This window comes from Pogoniulus pusillus, chromosome 19 (genome assembly GCF_015220805.1).
Source record: "Pogoniulus pusillus isolate bPogPus1 chromosome 19, bPogPus1.pri, whole genome shotgun sequence".
NCBI lineage: Eukaryota > Metazoa > Chordata > Aves > Piciformes > Lybiidae > Pogoniulus > Pogoniulus pusillus.
The window spans coordinates 565531-584127 of NC_087282.1; the positions used below are offsets into that span (position 1 = coordinate 565531).

The 18597-nt window shown below is 45.9% G+C and overlaps 1 protein-coding gene across 7 annotated transcripts in view; it reads right to left on the reverse strand.

Moving 5' to 3' along the window:
- The window catches only part of PCDH11X (protocadherin 11 X-linked), a 450326-nt gene that overhangs the window by 109335 nt on the left and 322394 nt on the right, over positions 1–18597 (reverse strand). For 6 of the 7 annotated variants that reach the window (XR_010305700.1, XR_010305701.1, XM_064158942.1 and 3 more), the window contains exon 6: positions 14950–15148. The exons of the other annotated variant lie outside the window; for it this stretch is intronic. Coding sequence is in view for 4 of the 6 variants with exons in the window: in XM_064158942.1 (XP_064015012.1) it covers positions 14950–15148 (199 nt within the window). In the remaining 2 variants the exon portion in view is untranslated. The remainder of the gene's footprint in view (positions 1–14949; positions 15149–18597) is intronic. 7 annotated transcript variants of the gene reach the window in all.

Genomic DNA, 18597 nt, shown 5'->3' on the forward strand with positions numbered 1-18597 from the left:
TTCTCAGTCATTCATCTGCCTGCTCTGTCTAACCAGGGCAGCAAATTGCCTGGTCCAGTCAGGACCACTTATCTTTTTCCCAGACAAATCCAGCACAATCAGTGCAGCCTTATTGTTACCTATTACAGAGCTTGCACATGACACCAGAATTATTTTCACACCAACTGCACCAGCTCTTCCAGATAAAGATTCTCAGAAGTAATGTACAAGTACGTTTTACAACAGAGACTTCTTCTGACATGAGCAGAAGTTAAACTCCTGACACAATGGGAACAAAAATACCATCTCCAAAAAGGACTCCAAACAAAGTTCTCTTATAAACCCTGAAAGAAAAGTGGCATCCCACTTCTCAGATGAAGCTTTCCTCTGGGAATAGGAATTTGTTGCAATAGAACTACAAATGTAGAAGTTATCCTAGTGTTTTACAGCGAGGTCTGCTGAACACGGTGCTGTGCTGCCTTACCATCAGCCTCACACACCTATCCTCTCACACTGTGTTTGCCAGTGTTTTTCTCTCTTCAATACCAGAAATGATTCCTTGTAGCTTACCAAGACAGTGAACAACCCAAAGGTAAACTCTGGGCATGTGGATGGCTTGCACAGCCCTCACTGCGAGTCAGAGAGAGACCTGAGGAGGTCAAGTTGTGCCAGGCTTTTCCAATCATACCACTAACGTAGGCAATGCTATTGCTTTTATTTGCCAAACGCGATCAAATCTCCTCCACAGAACATGCCGATGGATCAATTACTTTTTTTTTGCAGCCCATTTCATGTCATTAGTTACCAGTTTTTGACTTTCCAGGAAGAACTCAGGCAGATACTAAGTAGGAAAGAGGTGAGGATAGGAGAAAGGATTGTTCCAGCGTGGAATTGTAACAGAAGCTCAAAGTGTGCAACATTGGAAGTATGCTCCAGAATCACCACTGATAATTGAGTAAAAATCCTGCTTGTCTTCCAAGGGATTTCTGTTGAGAAAAATCAATAATCTTGTTTCCTTTCCTCTCGATGTTGCTATGGACATCTGAACAAAGCATATTTTTACTGCATCTGTCTTCTACTGTTGTGGGGAGAAAAGGCAGCTACTTGCACTAAAACATGAGCCCCTGCAAGGAGTGAGACCTGCAACAAAGACAACAACTGGGATCACGCGGCACAAAGACCTAGGAAAACCTTGCCTCCATGCAGGTATTTTAGCAACGGAAGACAAACAAGTGCCAGATCCAAACACAGCGACACCAGATGCTGAAAAGCCCTGTACACTGTATCTTCAAGATGTCACAGGGTTTTTTCCCTTTTTACTCTTAAAAAAAATCCCTTTCTTCCTTCACAGCAGCTCAGGTTGCAGGAGGAGTGCTGACTTTAACCTCAAGATCCCTGTTTTTGCTGGTTTGTGCCATAAGCTTATTCTTCAAAAGCAATTCTTTGTATTTAACATCTCACCTCAGCATGCAGTGGCTGTGGATTAGAATACATTTGCTAGAGGGCAAAGGATAGAGTGACTGAGAATTAGAAATGTTGGATGCCTGGCTGGGTCACCTTCAGTTTTTGGAGCAGAAAACTCTTCTTGTGACACCCCCCCCCCCCCCCCCCCCCCCCCCCCCCCCCCGTCTAATCTATGTGCTTATTTCAGCATTGTCAAAGACTGCTCAGCTCAGGACATTAGATCCAGTGTCTCTCTGCCACTGTAAATAGTAAGATATAGTTAAAGCATTTGCTTGGAGTATCATCAATTTTTAAAGCACAAATGCAAGGCAGTGCTTTATACATAGCAGTGTAGATTCAGTACTGTACTATTTATTCTGGAGCTTCAGCAGTGTTGCAAGTGGGAAACTATCTTCTTGCCTTCCAGTGCAGGCAGCTGCCTGGATCTGGTTTCTAAATGCATAGCTGGAACCATCTGTAACTCAGCTTACTAATCATTGCCCTAAAAATCCAACACTATTTCTGACACAGAGTCTATACTAACTAAATAACCCAGCAAACTACTTAGGGAGTGGCAGTTCCAGCTGAGTAATACGGTGAGTAACCTGTGTCCACCCATCAGGGGCAAACACAGGCCCTGCCTGCAGTGCTGCCCAGCATACATAGCACAGGGGTAGGGCACACAATCCCCCCGTGCCACCCTGCTGGTACATCCACTGGGAAATGGGGCAATGACAGCAAGGTCAGCCTGGGGTAAAAGCCTGAGAGTATCTGCTGGCAAGAGCTATTAAAGCAGCTCTACTATTTGGTGGCAGCAGTAGTCTGGGAGGTTCTCAGGGAAGGCTGGGTGAAGGCAGCGTGGCTGGCAGCAGTGCACAGACACTGCACCCACAGCACAGCGCTGCAGAGCACTCTGCCCTCGGAAGCATGGCAGCTCTATCACCGAGTTCAACACTGCAGTTTTCACGGTCACAAAACAAGATCCAACCACCCCCCTCCTTCACAGCCCTTCACAGACTTGTTGACCTTCTGCCTTGATGAAAATTAGCAGCTACAGCTTCTTTGAAGCAAATGCTGATATTTTTACTCCTCTCTTGCTGTCACAGAGTTGTGCAGCACAGCTGTTTTTAACAAATTCCTGGGTTTAGTCCCTGACTTTTGACTGTCATTATGTATATGAGTGTCTTCAGCCTGCAAAGCACGTTTTAACAAGAACTATTAATGTCCCTCCACATACAGCCTCTTTTCTCCTTATTCTGCAAGAAAAGGTGTTGTACAAACAAGAAAACATCTGCTTACTTGGAATTTAATTGCTCCTGAACTCATTAGCTTAGAAATACAAAGTTGATAGCAGAGGTTAACGATGGATGTACAAAGCAGGACTGCGTTTCTTTGTAAGTAAGTTTCTAAGGGAAAACAAATCCCCAAACTCAGTATTTATTAAAAACAAAGAAAGAATTGCCAGGGTTTTTTTACTGAGAGATCTTTAGTGGCTACCTTAATATCTTCAGGTCTGTAAACCTTGCAAGGATTTGCTCCTAACCCAGAGCCAAGAGTAAGGTCAGGACGTTTCCTTCTTTCCCTGCTCCCTGGTACCTTGCCTGTCTTGGGCTTTGTGGTAGCACTGTCTGAGAGCTTAGTTTTGATGCCCCTGCACCGGACTATGACAAAGTGGACAGTGGCCACAGTGGTGTCCCTGGCAGTTGCAACCATGCCCTGTGAATCTTTCTCTCCTCCCTTTGCCTTCAGCTGCTGGGGCGCTCTGGCTGCGAGCTGCCTGTCAAAGCATGGGCTCTGCTATAAACAAACACTCCTAGAAATGCTCCTTGGAGGCCTCTCTCTACACCCCTCCTCTAAGTTCACAGACATAAAATCTCCTACTGCATTAAGGCTCAGTGAGTCAGCTTCCTTTTACAGAGGCAGGCAGCTTCAGATAAACCAAGGGTACTCATTAGGCTTATCCACAGCTAAGAGCTCCCCTTAGAGCCTTGCTAACCGTTACAGGAGCTGGCACCAGCAGTAAAGGAAGCCCTGCTAACGTCACGGCTCCCTCCTCGGTGCTTTCTTCTGTTGTGCCAGCTACAGGATGACAGAGAGAACAGTATTTCTGAGGCTGTGACATGTATTTGGCACTCTGCTCTATTCCAACACAAATTAAGGACCCGGAGTCACACAATGATCCAGGCACAAAGTCCCTCTGAAGAAATAGCCCTGCTGTATCAAAAGGAGGAGATTTCAGAGGGAAGAAAGAAGAAGACTTCTCCTGTGCCAGCTCCAGAATAATTCACAGCACTGCTCTTCTGAAACCTTTTCATAGCTTAGATGTAAACTAAATTACAAAATAAAACTGGGGAGAAAGTACTTTATGTTCTTCCCAAAAGCTAAACCTATTGTAAACATGACTCTTCACATGGAAAATCAGATCCAACATCCAAGCCAATTATTCATCTGTCAACATCCTTTACGGCCTTTAATCTTCTAAACTCCTAATTCCTATACAGCCACCCAGCCTCCACACAGAGACAGGGCATGGCAAGGTAAAGGGTCTGCTTTATTTACAGCTCTCCTCTGTTTCTTCCAGCACGGGAGACGGACAAAGCAGTGCTGACGGATAAAGGATGGACATAAAAGATTCTTGTGATCTCCAGAAAAAGGAGAAATCAGGAGCTAATTTTAGAGACAGACGCAGAAGAGCTCCAGCCCAGCAATCTCTGTAAGCAGTAACATCTGACCCCCAGTGACAAAATAAGTGTGTATGAAGAAAAGCTTTAGCAGCCATTCTAATAAGATAAAACAACTTTTGCTCTCACACTTTCCAAAGTGCTTTTCCCAACCATTCCTGCTTTCTTTTGTTGCCACTGTTTTTCTTTACATGAAGCACTGCTGAGGAGGAAAGGCAGAAGCTGTCTTTCTTTTTCCAAACAGCTCTTTGGTGTGTGATTACTATGTGACATGAGTAGAGCTTTCCTGCTGGAGTCATGATTGCCTTCTTTTAAAGTAGCAGTGAGGGCTAGGCTAAGGTCTCATCCTACAGAGGACACACCTTCTGGGATGCTGGTTTTGGAACATCAGTCGAGATAGCCAAATGAAAGAGCAGCTAAAAGTGCCATTGTTCTTCCTGATGCTTCACAGAAACCTTTATTTTGGATGAGAGGAAATCACAATAGAGTAGACCCTACAGAATCAAGTAACCAACTCCTTATCCTGGAAAGAGCATTTTAGCTGGATCCATTGCTGCTTCCTAATGCTATTTAGAGTTTTAATCTGGTGCACCAAGACTTCGAGCAGAGCTTTAAGCACTGCAAGGACAAGCACAGCAACAGCAAAGCACGTCAGAAAGCAATGCTTTTTTTCAAAGCATGAAAAAGGGAGGATGCAGCTCACTCCTGGTCCACCTCACTATCCCATCTCATCTAAGCCAAGCTACTCAAGATGCAGCAGTGCTGCTCACCCTGACAAAAGTAGGACAAATCTGAGGAATACAAAAGGATTTCTAAATCACCACCAGCAAGTGAGTGTCAGTAACATGCAGAGATGCAGGTAAACATTTGCCAGACACCTCACACAGTTGGGTTGAACTAACTTCTTGCAGGAGCCTCCATGAAGCAGCTGATCTGTCAGATGGGTGACTGCCAATCAAGTCAGGACACTGTTGTCCCAAAATGGCCCTGCCCAGCAGCGTCAGCACATCTCCCTGCCCACACACAGCTCCTGCCTTTTCACCTCACAAGGCGCTTCCCCGCTCCCAGCAGCAGCAGCGTGATCAACTTAGCTGTCTTTACAGGCTAACAGGGACACGCAGCAGCGCATTGCTGGTGCCCCACGCATTATGTCTGACACACAAGTGCCAGGGATGCCTTCCACTGACCCTGTGCTGGCAGCACGGCAGCCAGGCGGTGCCTGCAGCCCCACACTCTTACGCAGCGGGGTTGCTGTCTGTAATCCAGGGAGCTTGTCACTGAGCTCCATTAAGCACAGGGAAATCAAACGAAATCAGAACCATGCCACTTTTCACATGGCTTAAATGATAGAAAAAGAAGGTTTTTCCTGCAGTCCTGAGTTTAAAATTGGAACTAGATTCTAACAAACATCTCAGTATTTCATACTGCTGAAAGCTCCTCCTGGTGCCACTGATCAGCTTGACTCGAAAAAAGGGAAAACAAATGGCGTCATCTGTGTTTTCCTGCTCTTAAACACAGGAAAGAAGCGGCAATTTGAGGCAGAACGAGACAGGCAGAAGGACGTCAGACGAAATGCTTGTGGCTCATCAGCAAGGGAAACACAAACGCCGCACGAACTTAGTCTGACTGTGCGGACGCCCGCCAAACCCGGGAGCACGGCAAGCTCGCCGCCCAGAGCCGGCCACTGCTCCCCGCTGCCACCAGTCCTGCTGCAGCGGGGTGACTTTGCCGCCCGGACTCGTGCTGCCACCTGGCACCTGTGCCCAGTCTCCACACTTGTCACCCACAAACCCTCTGGACAAGATACGGGATTGCTTTGCTTGCAGAAGTCTGCTTCCCTGTGATAAACTTTCATCTCACCCACAACTAGATTTAAGATACGGAGGATACACTCATCTTCAGAGCTGTCACCAGAAGGAACTCTGTCAATGACTTCGGCTTTCATAGGCTCCAGATAAACCTCCCACTGCAATCTGTGCCCTTTGTGACTTTCCAAGCTATCACAACCACCAAAGCCCTCACACACTCCCGGATACAGGGTGCTCCAAATTAGATTCCGTTTACCAGCCAAACTTCAGGGCCCCTGTTTGCTGCAGATATGACAGCCAGTCAGACCTAAAAGGAGTTTGGAAAAGCAGAGGGAAGAAATTCATTCTCCACATACCCCTGCCCCACCAGCTGCCTGCTTAGCAAGAGATTTTTAAACTTTTGCAAACCTCACACAGAAAAAGATAGGATTACCCATTACCATGTCAGCTTAAGTGATAACATAAACATACATCACAGAGCATCTGCCACTAAATCACTGTTTATAGATGTCAGATCTCATTTATTATTAAAAAAAACCCAAACCAAGCACTTTTGAAGCCTTCCTTATTATTTCTCAGGAAACAACTGATCTCTAAACTGCAAGGTGGAGCTACTCTGTCTAATTTTTTCACACGGGGTAGCTTCTATCAGCAGCCCCAGCCTAGAAGGGGTTCATAAACTCATTAGCATTGCATCAATCACTTCGGCCCAGCCTGTGACCTCAAAAATTCAACAGCTTCTCCCCATTGATTTTGCTCCTCCATCCCCATTGACTGTGCATGAAAGAAGACAGGCATCTTGGAAAACCGGCTCTGATCTTCCCTTCAGACAGCAAAGGTTGTACATCAAGGTGTTACAGTCCACCAGCAGCAATGAAAAAGAAACCTCAAATTCACATCTAGGGGAATTCTGTGGAGAGTGCTCCTTGCTTACAGGGAGTAGAAGACCTTAAAGCAGCCGGTGTCTGTACTGCTGTGTGTGACTGCCAGGGTCTGAGCGGCGCAATGCGCTGGGTTTTGCCTTCTTTCAGTGAATCTGCTTCGCCCGTTCCCTGCTCTGTGTCAGCTGCCTTACCTCTTAAGCCAGGCACTCAGGGATCGAATTAGAGACTCACTGAATTATTTCTGAATATGCAATCTGTGTTCTCTTAGGTAAAGCAAAGCTTGGTTTGCAAAAGTCACTCATCTGTATTGCTGTAAATTCACCTCTCCAGTCTGACTCCTCCTCTCCAGTCCTCAGCCACCAAGAAATCAAGGGGTTCATAATGCTTTGCTTTCTAGGAGTTGTGCTGGCTTGCCTCACTGATTGTTTATGACTGCACAGTTACTGCATTTGAGAAAGAGTTCAGTAAAACACGTGGAAAACCCACACAGTTGTCAGCCCTGTGACATTCAATGCCCTCAGACAAAAGCTGCTCTTCCAAAGGGGACATGCTCTAAAACGCCAATGCTGAGCACAGCCTGATCTTGATCTCTGCCAGGTTCCCAGCCCTTCAGCCCAGCAGCCAGGCAATGCTGGCTGCGGTGGCTCTGCGTGTGTGATTCATGGGCGTGCTCTCAGGAGGTCACCCCAGAGGTAGGCACTTCACAAAGTGGTACAGTTCCAGAGTCAGCCCGTACAGTCTCCCACCTACCTACCAGCTAATTTGATTAAAGGTAGAAGATCAATCAAATGCTATTGCTTCAGAAAGATTAATTACCTCAGCACTTTCTGCATTAATTATTAACGTTCAGCTGTGGGGATAGAAAAACCCAGTACTGCAGAAGTAAAAGCACCCAACGGGCAGATGCGGCAGCCTGGGATGTATTTAGCCCAAGATTTGTTATCTTTAACTAATGACAGTGTCTTCTCTTTTCCACTCAAATTAGACCAGAGTGCTACAGCGTGTTTAGGACTCAGCAACACCTGAATTAAAATATTACTGCCACACCTCAACTAAGAGCACACAAGAAAAGAAGACAAGCAGAGAAAGCATTGCTCTTCTGGAAAGAACCCCTGCCTGCTGGCAAGCACCCCTAGCCCCAGCTCTTGGACAGGGAACAAGAGAGTTAAAAAATTGTCATTTCATTTTCTCTTCTGCCCCAGCATGAGGTCTGCAGTCCAGCTGCCACAGCAGTCTTACTGATGATGTTTAAAGAGTATATTTCAGTGGCTGCAGAGTTTCTGATTATCAGACAAGTCAGCATGGCAAAAAACACAGCCCCTTTCCCTAGGGAGAGCGAGTTCCCTCTCTTCAGCTGTCTGCTGTTGGTCTGCAGCTCTGACCCTTTCTTCTTCACATCTACCAGATGGACAGGGCCCTGCAGGCCATCATTCAGGTCATCTTCCCACCATGTCTGTGCAAAGCCAGGCTGCCCACAGGGCTCCCTGGCAGCACAGAGGCCTGGCATGGGCTGGGCCAAGCTCCCCATGGGGCCAAGGGAGACAGTACCCACACCAGCCTCGTGTCCAGCCTGGCACTGGGATTCGAAGGCAAGGGCTGTGGCAGAGCTGAGACTCAGCAAATATTCCTTGGTGGCTCTGACATTACCAGCATGGAAAAGAACCTCTCGGATCATGGAACAGATTTGCTGCTGGAACAGGGCATCATTTCCTTTGTCCTCTCCAATTTCTCAGGCTTCTCTTTAAAGCCAATTACCATTCTCGTTCTCTCCTCCTCTGCTTCCTCATGGAGCTTGTCTGAAACCCTCAGCTAGTTGCATGCAGCAGCTGTGCATTCTCTTGTGAAGCTTCACTTTGGCCACCAGAATCTCTCAAGCCTGTCCTCTGCTGCTGCTCGAGAGCTGTCCTAATCCCCAGCCAGCCTTCACTTTGCAGTTTAAAGAAGCCAGAGAGAAATCTTTTTCTCTCTATATAGGCATCCCACTCCCTTGTTGTGAATAGCATTTCTTTACACCTGTTTCTCAAGTGAGTTTAAATGTGGGAAGCCAATATTATTCATAATATTCCCACTGTGGCACCATCAAGACCTTGTATGTTGGTTTTTTCCCTTCCTTTATTTTTCCCCTGCATTAGAGGCAAGTCAGGGTTTGCCCAGTCACACTAGGCACGGGTGATTTATAGTTTGTCTTTGTAAAGCTCACTTGGCTTTTTCTTTATGTCATTCTCAGCTGGTGATTTATGTACTAGTTACATACACCCATTCCTATGAGAAAGGCTCTCAACTATTAGATTTCATCCCACTGCTCTTACTACAAATCCTTAGCAAAATCTAATTCTTGTGTCATTCTCACCTCCTCCTCCTCCTTGTCTGCAGTGATGTTTGGCTTACAGACAGCAGAATATTTCATTGACATGTTCCTGCTTTGTAGTGCCAAGCTCAGTGAAGATAACGATGGCGATTTTCCCACTCCTGTGTCTTTTCTTTCTTAATTACTAATGCTCCACCTTCATGTCATAATAATAGTTATTAGTTCTTCAATCTATATAGATTCCCCAGTCTTAAAGTCTGCACTGAGATAACACAGCTAAGCTAGTACCCTTCTCGGGACACCTATGGCACCAATTCCTTGTTTCCTGTTTGCATACATCTTAGTTTCTGCTAGTGACCATTTTCCAGCAGTGAAGCTTGACTGAGCACTTGTTTTTTCTTGGCACTTTGTCCTTAGAATTACGGATAAATAAGGCAAATGCTATCAGTTTTGATGTTATGGGAGGAAGATTATGTCCTCTCCTCCACACGAATGCACTGAACCTGCTCTGACGTTTAGTTCCATTATCATTGTTCTTCATCAGCCTGTCCTTGCTCTCATCAACATCATCCTTAGCAAAAATCGAGGCAAGGTGAAAGTGTTCATTTAATTTTGGGGAAGAAATATGTACTATCTTTAATCATGAACAGATGTCATCCTTGCTGCAAACCTCCTTACGTGGCTAAATACCACAGATTATGGTCTTAAGTCTTCTTAAGACTAATTCTCTTGAAGTCTGATGATCACTTAAAGCCAGCGTAAGCTTTGCCCCAGCTATTCATTCCCTTGCTTGCTGTCCACAAGTAGCAGTGCCTCATCTGAGGAATGGCATAGTGAACTTCTTCCATTTTAAAAGAACTCTTCCCCTCTCCTAGGTCAGGTTGAACCCAGATGAATTCTTGTACCTTGTTCACCCAGGCAGCTCTACAAACGCTTGTGCTGCCACAAGAGAAGGTGCAACTGATACAGACAAGCTGCCATGGACACCTTTGGCAGCACCAGCTCAAGTAACCACGAAGTTACAGTCCCTTACGACCTACTCTTAGGCCACCCTTTCCTTTACAACACCTTCTGCTTTCCATGACAGTTCTCTTGCCTTACTAGTCACCAATTCATGCTCAGTATTGCTCTGGAGACCCCCTTCAGGCACCACTTTTCTCCTGTTCAAACCTCTGAAATCTCAGCATGTTTGCCTCATTAACCACTCCTTTAACTTGCGACTAGCTTTGTTCATATTGCTGCTTTGGTTTTACAAAACAACTGAAATTCATTTATCTGCCTCTTACTTTCAGGTTTCTTGGGTCCTTTTCCCCACAAAGATGCAATCATATTTCTCTGACTACTTCCTTTCTTATCTGAACTGGGCATATTCCACCTTCTCCAAGTACAAGAAAAATCAAAATCATGGAATCATTCTGCTTGGAAAAGACCTTTAAGATCATCAAGTCCAACCATTAGCTGACCACCAACTCTGGTGCTAAACCCTCAGCACCACATCTCTGTGCTCCGATGCCTGACAACTCTTTCAGTCAAATATTTCTTCTAGTGTCTGCCTCCTCTGGTGCAATTCAAGGCCATTTCTCCTCATCCTGTCAACTGTTCCTAGGGAGGAGAGGCTGACCTCCACTTGGCTACAACCTCCTTTCAGGGAGTTGTTGAGGGCAATAAGGTCTGCCCTCAGCCTCCTTTTCTCCACACTAAACAACCCCAGGTCCCTCAGCTGCTCCTCACCAGACCTGCTCTCCAGACCCTTCACCACCTCCAGGCCCTCAATGTCCTTCTTGCAGTGAGGGCTCCAAAACTGAACCCAGTATCAAAGTGGGCCTCACCAGTGCCCAGTACAGGAGGACAATCCCTGCCCTGGTCAGGCTTGTCACACTGTTGCTGATCCAGACCAGGATGCTGGTGGCCTCCTTGGGCACACGCTGGCCCGTGTTCAGACAGCTGTCAATTAACACCCCCAGGTCTCTGTGTTAACTAACCACGCATGGCCAGGGCGAGCGCGAACCTTTAGCCCCTGCAGTCACTGCGCACAGCCAGTAAGGCAGCCCCGCCGGGACGCAGGTTCCTAGAGGGGGTTCCCAGAGAGCGTTTCTTATTCTTTGTGTTTGCAATGTGCTTTTTGCATAAACCTAACATGGGAGCAGGTGATATGGTTAAAAGCCTTGGCACGGGGAGCTACTGGAGCGTCTTTACTGGTCTGAGCAGTTTATGAGCAGAAAACATGACTGCCATGTACATTAGTGCCGTTAGTTAAGGCTAATGTTCTCTGCAAACCTACGTGTGTTTTTACATTGCTGCTTACTCAGTGTGACACTTTATTGGCATCGCTTCCTTGTGATGCAGCTAGCACATGGCATTTGATGCTTTTTTTAAGGAGGCAACTGAAGGAAGAGAAGGCAAATCATTTTGAATAACCTATTCCTAATTTTAATTAGTACAGTCAATTAATTTTAAAGGTGCACATATAAAGTGCTCATAGGTTTCTAGCCACCATATTCCTGCGGTTATTCTCTCATCCTTGCTTTAGTCCTGCATTGGAAGTGAATTTTTAAGGCTCCTTCCCACCAATACTTCTCAGAGGTTTTTAACTGAAGCTGTGCTCATCTTTTGCAGTGTTTTGCAGTAAATGCACCGAGATTGCTCCTGAATGGAAAGGTTCCAAAGTGCAGTGATTTCCAGTATTAGACAGACAAAACCTAAGACCTGTACTGAGGAAAAACAAGAAGGAGAAACCACTTTGGAACATATCCCTGTGTGATGTGGCAGCTGTCACCAGCTTCCACAAGCCACTTAATGTCTCAGCAGGCTCTCGATTTTATCGAAGTTGTTTCATCCCAACTCTGTGTCTCCTTGGTAGGAAAAGCTGAACTAAATCACCATCAGATGATTAATCAGGCTTAATGTTTTAGACAATGTTTAAGATTAAGACAGGTCAGATATTAAAGATCTTAAGAGAATGAAGGCCATATGTATCCTGTTGTGTGAACTCCGCTCAGATACCCTGACCATATACTCTTTCCTCTCTTTAACAAAATGTTGGTCCCTGAAACAAGAATAGAGATTCCTTGAATGTATCCTGATGGGTGAAAAGAGGCACCAATCGAAGATCTGGCAGCATGGTTTTGGAGGAAACTGCAAATTCATGTGCTGGTTTGAGGCTAATTTTTACTGAGAGAAGCTGTAAGAAGAAAGAAAAGAAACCAAGAGTACCCTACATCACCATTCTTCTGCTGATAAACACAGCTAGTCAAAATATAGATAAGATACTCACTGCTCACACGCTGCTCTGCCCTCGCTGCTGGCTGTGCCTTCTTTCTGGCGGTCTGCTCTCTGTGGCTGACTCTGCCTCTAACTCTCTAATCCACCTAACCCCTTTTTCCTCTGACCTCCTTGTCCTCTTTTTTTTGACATCTCACCTCAGATCTCCATGTTTATCATTGAAGTATACGTGGGTTGATCTGGTTATTTCTGAAGAGAGGGAAAGAGGTAGGGGGAAGGAGGGATTGGGTCGGGAGCCCTCCTGGGGACTCTGATTGTTTCTCGAGGGGTGTTGTGTTTCTGTGTTAATTTAATTTGTATATAACTGTAGACATTTGTGTATATCTGCTTGTAGATTGTGCTAAATAAATATAGCCTCTTTCTTAATTTGCAGCTCAGCTGAGGCTAGTCTGAATGATTTCATAATGGTGGGGGGGCAGGTAACACCCAAACTGTCACGATTCAGAATGTTCTCATTATGTTAGTACTGACCAGATGCATCTCAGATGCAGAAATGAACTTCAGGCTGAGCATTTCCACAGATCAGCAGACAAGACAGGTTCTTACCTACAGTAAGTCACTTGGCAGCAGTATGCTGAATAAAAACATGCTTCTTACTCAGACGTATGAGAGCACACAGCAGACATCTATTCCTATCTGCTCACTTTCCTGCCACTAGATGTTGCCATTAATGTAAGCACAAAACACTGTCAGGGCTGCAGCTTGCGCTTTGCACACTAAGCATCAGGCTGCCTTCTGTCAATGGAACCAGTGCACTAGGATACAGGCTAGAGAGGCAAAAGTCTTCATGGAACAGAAATGCTAATTACATTGTGATTTCAAGTTTAAAACTGAACCGTCCGCTTATTAGACAGGTGATTAAGCTGTCCTCAACCTCACACTTGAAAAGACATCAGATGCCTGCTTGGGCTCCACGCAGTGATACATGTCAATGCTTCTCAGGTTTCAAAGCTGCATTACTTTCATAGCAATATTCCAGAAGAATCATGATTCATATTTCTTCTGAAACTGCAAAAACTAAGTTCAAAAAAGCACTGGTAAATCAAAAACCCAAGCCTCTTTGTAAATGGCAAGGCAGGATCCATGTGCCTGTTCCAACAGCCCCTCAGTACACTAGGTCTTGTCCCATGACCTCTGCATGAAAGGACCCAAGGCATATCATGCTCACCTCAGTGAAGTATGAATACCAGAGTTAGAAACAAGAAGAAATACTTAAAAGCAAGATCAGATCACGAGTATGCACAGCAGAAGCAGCAAACAATACACAAGGATGTTTTCTTTCTTTGGGGGAGGGGGGTATTTGTAGCACTTTAAGAGCCTCACTCTGTGAAGAAATCAGTTTGACTGCCTAGAATATTCTTAAAGGCATACTGCGGCCTGAAATATATAAACAGAAACAAAAGCAAACTGTTTCCAACACAAGACCCAAAGGCTCTGATGGTTCTTGTCAGCTGTCTGTCAGTTCAGAAGCAATAACCTTCTGGCATTACTTCAGGAACCTTAGCACTTCTCTGATCTTGAAAAGTCTGAAATGGAGGGTGCCAAGGAATAGTGTACAAATGACAAGGAAAGACAAGAACAGACCTCTTGCACACAGACAAGCCCCTCAGCCTCTCTCATGCAGCACAAGGAAAGGCAGTAGTGTGGTGCCAAGCCAGACAGGGTCTGTCAGAGCCATCCTGGTGCCGGAGGCAATGCTGTATTTGCCAGGGCAGAGACCTAACTACCTTTTCATAGAGCTATTTAAAGTGCACAGGACTTAACTAATTCATTCTTCATGATACACTCAAGTAGCTGAAATACCCCTTTTGGGCCAAGTTTTGCCCAGAACAGATGTATTTTCAAATCACTTATTAGGCTGCCAACAAGGCCTCAGAGGCTTGCACACATTCAGGTGCCTCTTTATCGATGGCACAGTTCAGTTTAATCCAGATAAAGAGCCCCACGACAATTCACAACTGACTGAAGCAGAGTGGAGTCTCTGACTGGCAACCACATCCCAGCAGAGAAGGCAGCCTCAGTGTCCACAGCTCCAGTGTGCTCCTCAGCTCTGTCTGGCTTTGTTGAACTGCTTTCAGTGCCATCAGACACCAGCGATAGCAGCAGAAGCAAAGGGACAAATGCTTAGGAGATTGCTACAACATACCACAGCTACTCTCACAAGGCAAGTCAAGAATTCCTTATTTCTGGAGACTGCAATGTATTCAGAGACCTGTTCATCAGCCAGAATTCTTCCTGATACAACCAACTGCACCAGGCACCACTGTTGGATCAGGAAATGCATCAAAGGGCATGAAGCGCCTCACGCAGCACTTATGGCTGGTAAGGCAGCAGCGTCAGCCTCACCAGAGGCTCCTCTGCGGACAGCACAGCAGGTCCATAAACACACCAGAGCATCCCTGAACTCCGCACAGCCCAAGAGGGTTTTGCTGGCAGCAGTCAGACCTTGCATTTCTAGAAAGAGAAGGCTCTGTGGCCACGTGAACCTCAGCTCCAGCTTCAATCACGCCTGGAAAAGAAGCCTGCTTTTGCCACTCAAATGCTTTCAGGGCTACGTCACTTACTGGACTCCGGGTCCGAGTTGCCGTCTCCCTCTGTCCGGCTGTTGGGTGAAGCTTGCTCATAGTACTCGTCCTGGGGGAAGCCGAGCGGCAGCGGGTGCGAGGCGCTAGCACCACTCGTGGGTTCATGGTCTCCGAGCCCACTGTCACTGCAGCTTTCCTGGGAGCCATCTGGCAGGTGAAATGTGACACGGCGCTGAGGCTACAAGGAAGGAAGAAAATGATATGGTTTCCACTACGGTACCAGTAATTGCTTAATGCAAGCAATTCAGGAAATGTATGATTTCAGCTCTGTGCTGCAGGGGCATTATCTCGAGCTGTGCACAACTCCTGGCTTCCAGGGGCAGGCAGCCTGCTCTCAGACCTGCTTCACCTGACAGCACTGCTTCCTTCTGCCTTCAAAACGTGAGCCCTGATGCAAAATGAAAGGCATCTCACACTAAAGAGATTCTGTCAGACTTCACAAGTCTTTGGATGCCTTTGGTATATTGACTTGGAGATTTCAATCACTTTTTGAGGCTCAATTTATTTCACTGCTCAGTTTTCTGCTTTTCAAAAAACATTTTCTTCCCCATTAAAAGCTGTTCCACACTTTGGGGCCTAAAAATGGGACACACTTCTAATGCTGTTGTGTTCTTCCAAGGCAGAGAAAGAACAAACAGCAACAAGCCTCATGCACTGAAAACAATTGCAGCAGGTTTTGCATATTGGTTACATTAATGAATGAGAAGCAGATTCCACCACTCTCCTTCAGACATTTCATCACAGCCCTTTGACTGCTGTTACACCACAGACTTGTCACTTAGCTGGCAAAGCTGGGAGACAGCGAGCTCGGAAGCAGAGTGCCACAGCACAGCTGCTGAAGGAAGGGCCAAGCTGGAGGAAGTACCTGGGGCAGCAGGCACAGGACAGTATTTCCATCACCTAAGTGACTCAGCATGACTTAGGGCCTGAATAACTGATGTGTAAATCTGTCTCTGGAAGAGAGCATGGGCAAAGAAACAGACAGCTCTCCTGCTTATTCCCAAGTTTGAAATCATCAAGATTCAAAGAAACCCCACAGCAACAATTTGGAATGTTCTTAGCTCAACGTTTCACAAAATGCTGTTTGGAAGGCAATGCAAAACTGTCCAGTTCCAGAGCTGCTGCCTTTTAATAAAGCTGCAGAACAGACTTGTGATGCAAAGGTGCAAGAGAAAAAAGAAGTATGTACTGTGTTTCTAATACAGCAGATGTCAGAGGTCCCTACAGAGGACAGTGGGAACTCCATCACCTACACCAAGTTCTTGCTAAAACGTCCCCTGGGTTTTATTACATAGACCCACAGAGCTGCTGTACAGTGTGGCACAGCCAAGAAAATGGCAAGATCAGCTTTATCTATGCAATTCCTCACAGATGGGAGTGAAAACTCTTCCCAAAAGTTACTAGTAACAAGTTCACAGCTTTCCCAGAAAGCCTGCTCTGGTGCTTCACCGTTGCTGCTAGAGAGGCTTCCTTCCAGTGTCTAACCTGCCTCTGTCTTGACACAAAACAAATCACTTCTCGGTCCCATCCAGCATGGCCTGGTTATTCCTGCTCTTCTCTCTGGCATTTGGCACTGTCATCTCCTTCAGAACAAACAGGCCTTATTGTCTGTCTGTCGTGTGCCTTCTGCTGTCCCACTGCTCCCCTTGCACATCTGCTCACTTCTCTCTGCACTGCTCAGAGCTCCGTATGGAGCTTCAGCAGAGACCTCCAAAGCATGGCCCAGAGCAGAAGGATCATTGCACACCCCCTGCAGGCTCCACCTCTGCTTTGCCTTTTCCACTGCAGCACAGCACATTTTCCTTGGCAGTGTCCAGCTCCTTTTCTACAGATCTTTTGCTAGTTGTCCCCTTTCTGGTTATTGTCATTGACTACTGGAGCCGAAGTGCTGTGGCACTTTGCATTCATCCTTCCTGCCATTCTGTTTTTCCAGATGATTTCATCTGCTTATCATCAAGTTCGCTTTGCCTTCTGGATCTGCTTTCCTGTTTACCAAATCTGCAGATCTTATCTTTAATAAAAATTGGAACAGAACAAGTCAAGACATTAGATGAGCCATCAGAACCTGAACACAGAATGACTCCCACCACACAGGGTGGAAAGGGGAGAAGATATCCCTCTTGTGACTGAGGGCCCCGTGGAAAAAGAATCACATGGTGAAAGGTTCAGAACTAAGCCCTCGCACACACACTTCCACTTCTGGAAGACTTTGCCAAGATTTAACCCCCCCGGTGCCCCGGTTTCACTGGGACTATCCCCAAGGCCAGCCATGGGCTCCAGATCTGTTGCAGTTCTGACTCAGGCAAGACAGCTGAGCTGAGCTGGCTACAGGAGCACCCCAGACCCTGAGCACAACACTCAGTGTACATGAGGGAGCTTGCTGGGGACAGGAGCTCTTCCTGGCCCTGCTCCTCCTGCTGTACCTTTGCTGGGCTGAATATAACTTTATATGGGCATTGGTATTAGTTTGGCTGCTTCATTAAATGCTTTCATTTCAACCCATGGGTCACTTTTTGTCTGGAAAGGGGTCACTGAGCGATGGAACCACTGCTAGAGCGCAGCTCCAGACAAAGGCTCAAGGGAGATGCTCAGCTGTTTCTCTACATGGCAGGTCTCTTAATTCAGGCAGCCGTCAGACAACGATCTGGAACAAGTCATTCTAATAAACTTTTGCCAAAAGCTGGGACTTATCTTGTCTCACAATTATTCTGGAAATTTCCTCCTTAAGGCATTTAAATTTCAATTTATAAGATTACAAAATATCCTCAGACTCCAGCTGCTTTTCTATTTATCTCCAAAGGGACTTAGCACTGATAGTAACTGAGTAACAAGGATTATGGTTTGTTTTATGCACTTGACTGACAGCTAAAGCACTTTTTCCCAGAAAGAGAGCAATGCAAGCAAGGCTCTTGTGCATTCTTAGTGAATTTAGAAAACGCTGATGCAGGAACTTGAATAGAGACAGTTAGAGAGGAAAACGGAGGGAAAACTGAAGGGAAGAGCAGAGCAGTACGGAGCTTTCTGATGCATTTAACAATATTAACTTAGTCCTTACTGGTACGAAGAAAAGAAAAAGCGTTTTGCTTCCAGAGTCCTCCCGATCCCCAACGCAAAGCCTGTCTGAGGTCTTGCATGGCACCCAGGGCACTGGCAAAAGCAGTGGCCAGAGGGATCAAATTATGGCAGAGAGCCCCAAACCTTTCACTCTCTCTACTGAAATGTATATGAAGCCTGATCAAAGCCCCAAACCATTCTGTGTTCTACCTTTCACTGCAATAATTAGACTGTGGCAGTGGGAATAATAAAAGATGAGTCAAAGTAAATAGCTTTGGATGCGTTGAAGGGATGATTTCTGGAATTATACACCAGGGGTTAGCCCATTTATAATCAAAAACTGAAAAAAGGTAATGGAAAAAGCAGCAGATACCAACTGCAGAACATGAAACCATTAACCTTATTATCTTCATTTGTTGAAGCAAATTAATATCCTTTTAAAAGGAGATAATAAAGAAAAAATACAACTATTTAATTTATGCTGAATGACATTATTTAGAGGACAGCTCTGTTGCAAGCCAGACGTTATTTAGGAGATGCTGTACGACAGGGCTCTTCAGCAGCGCTCACCAC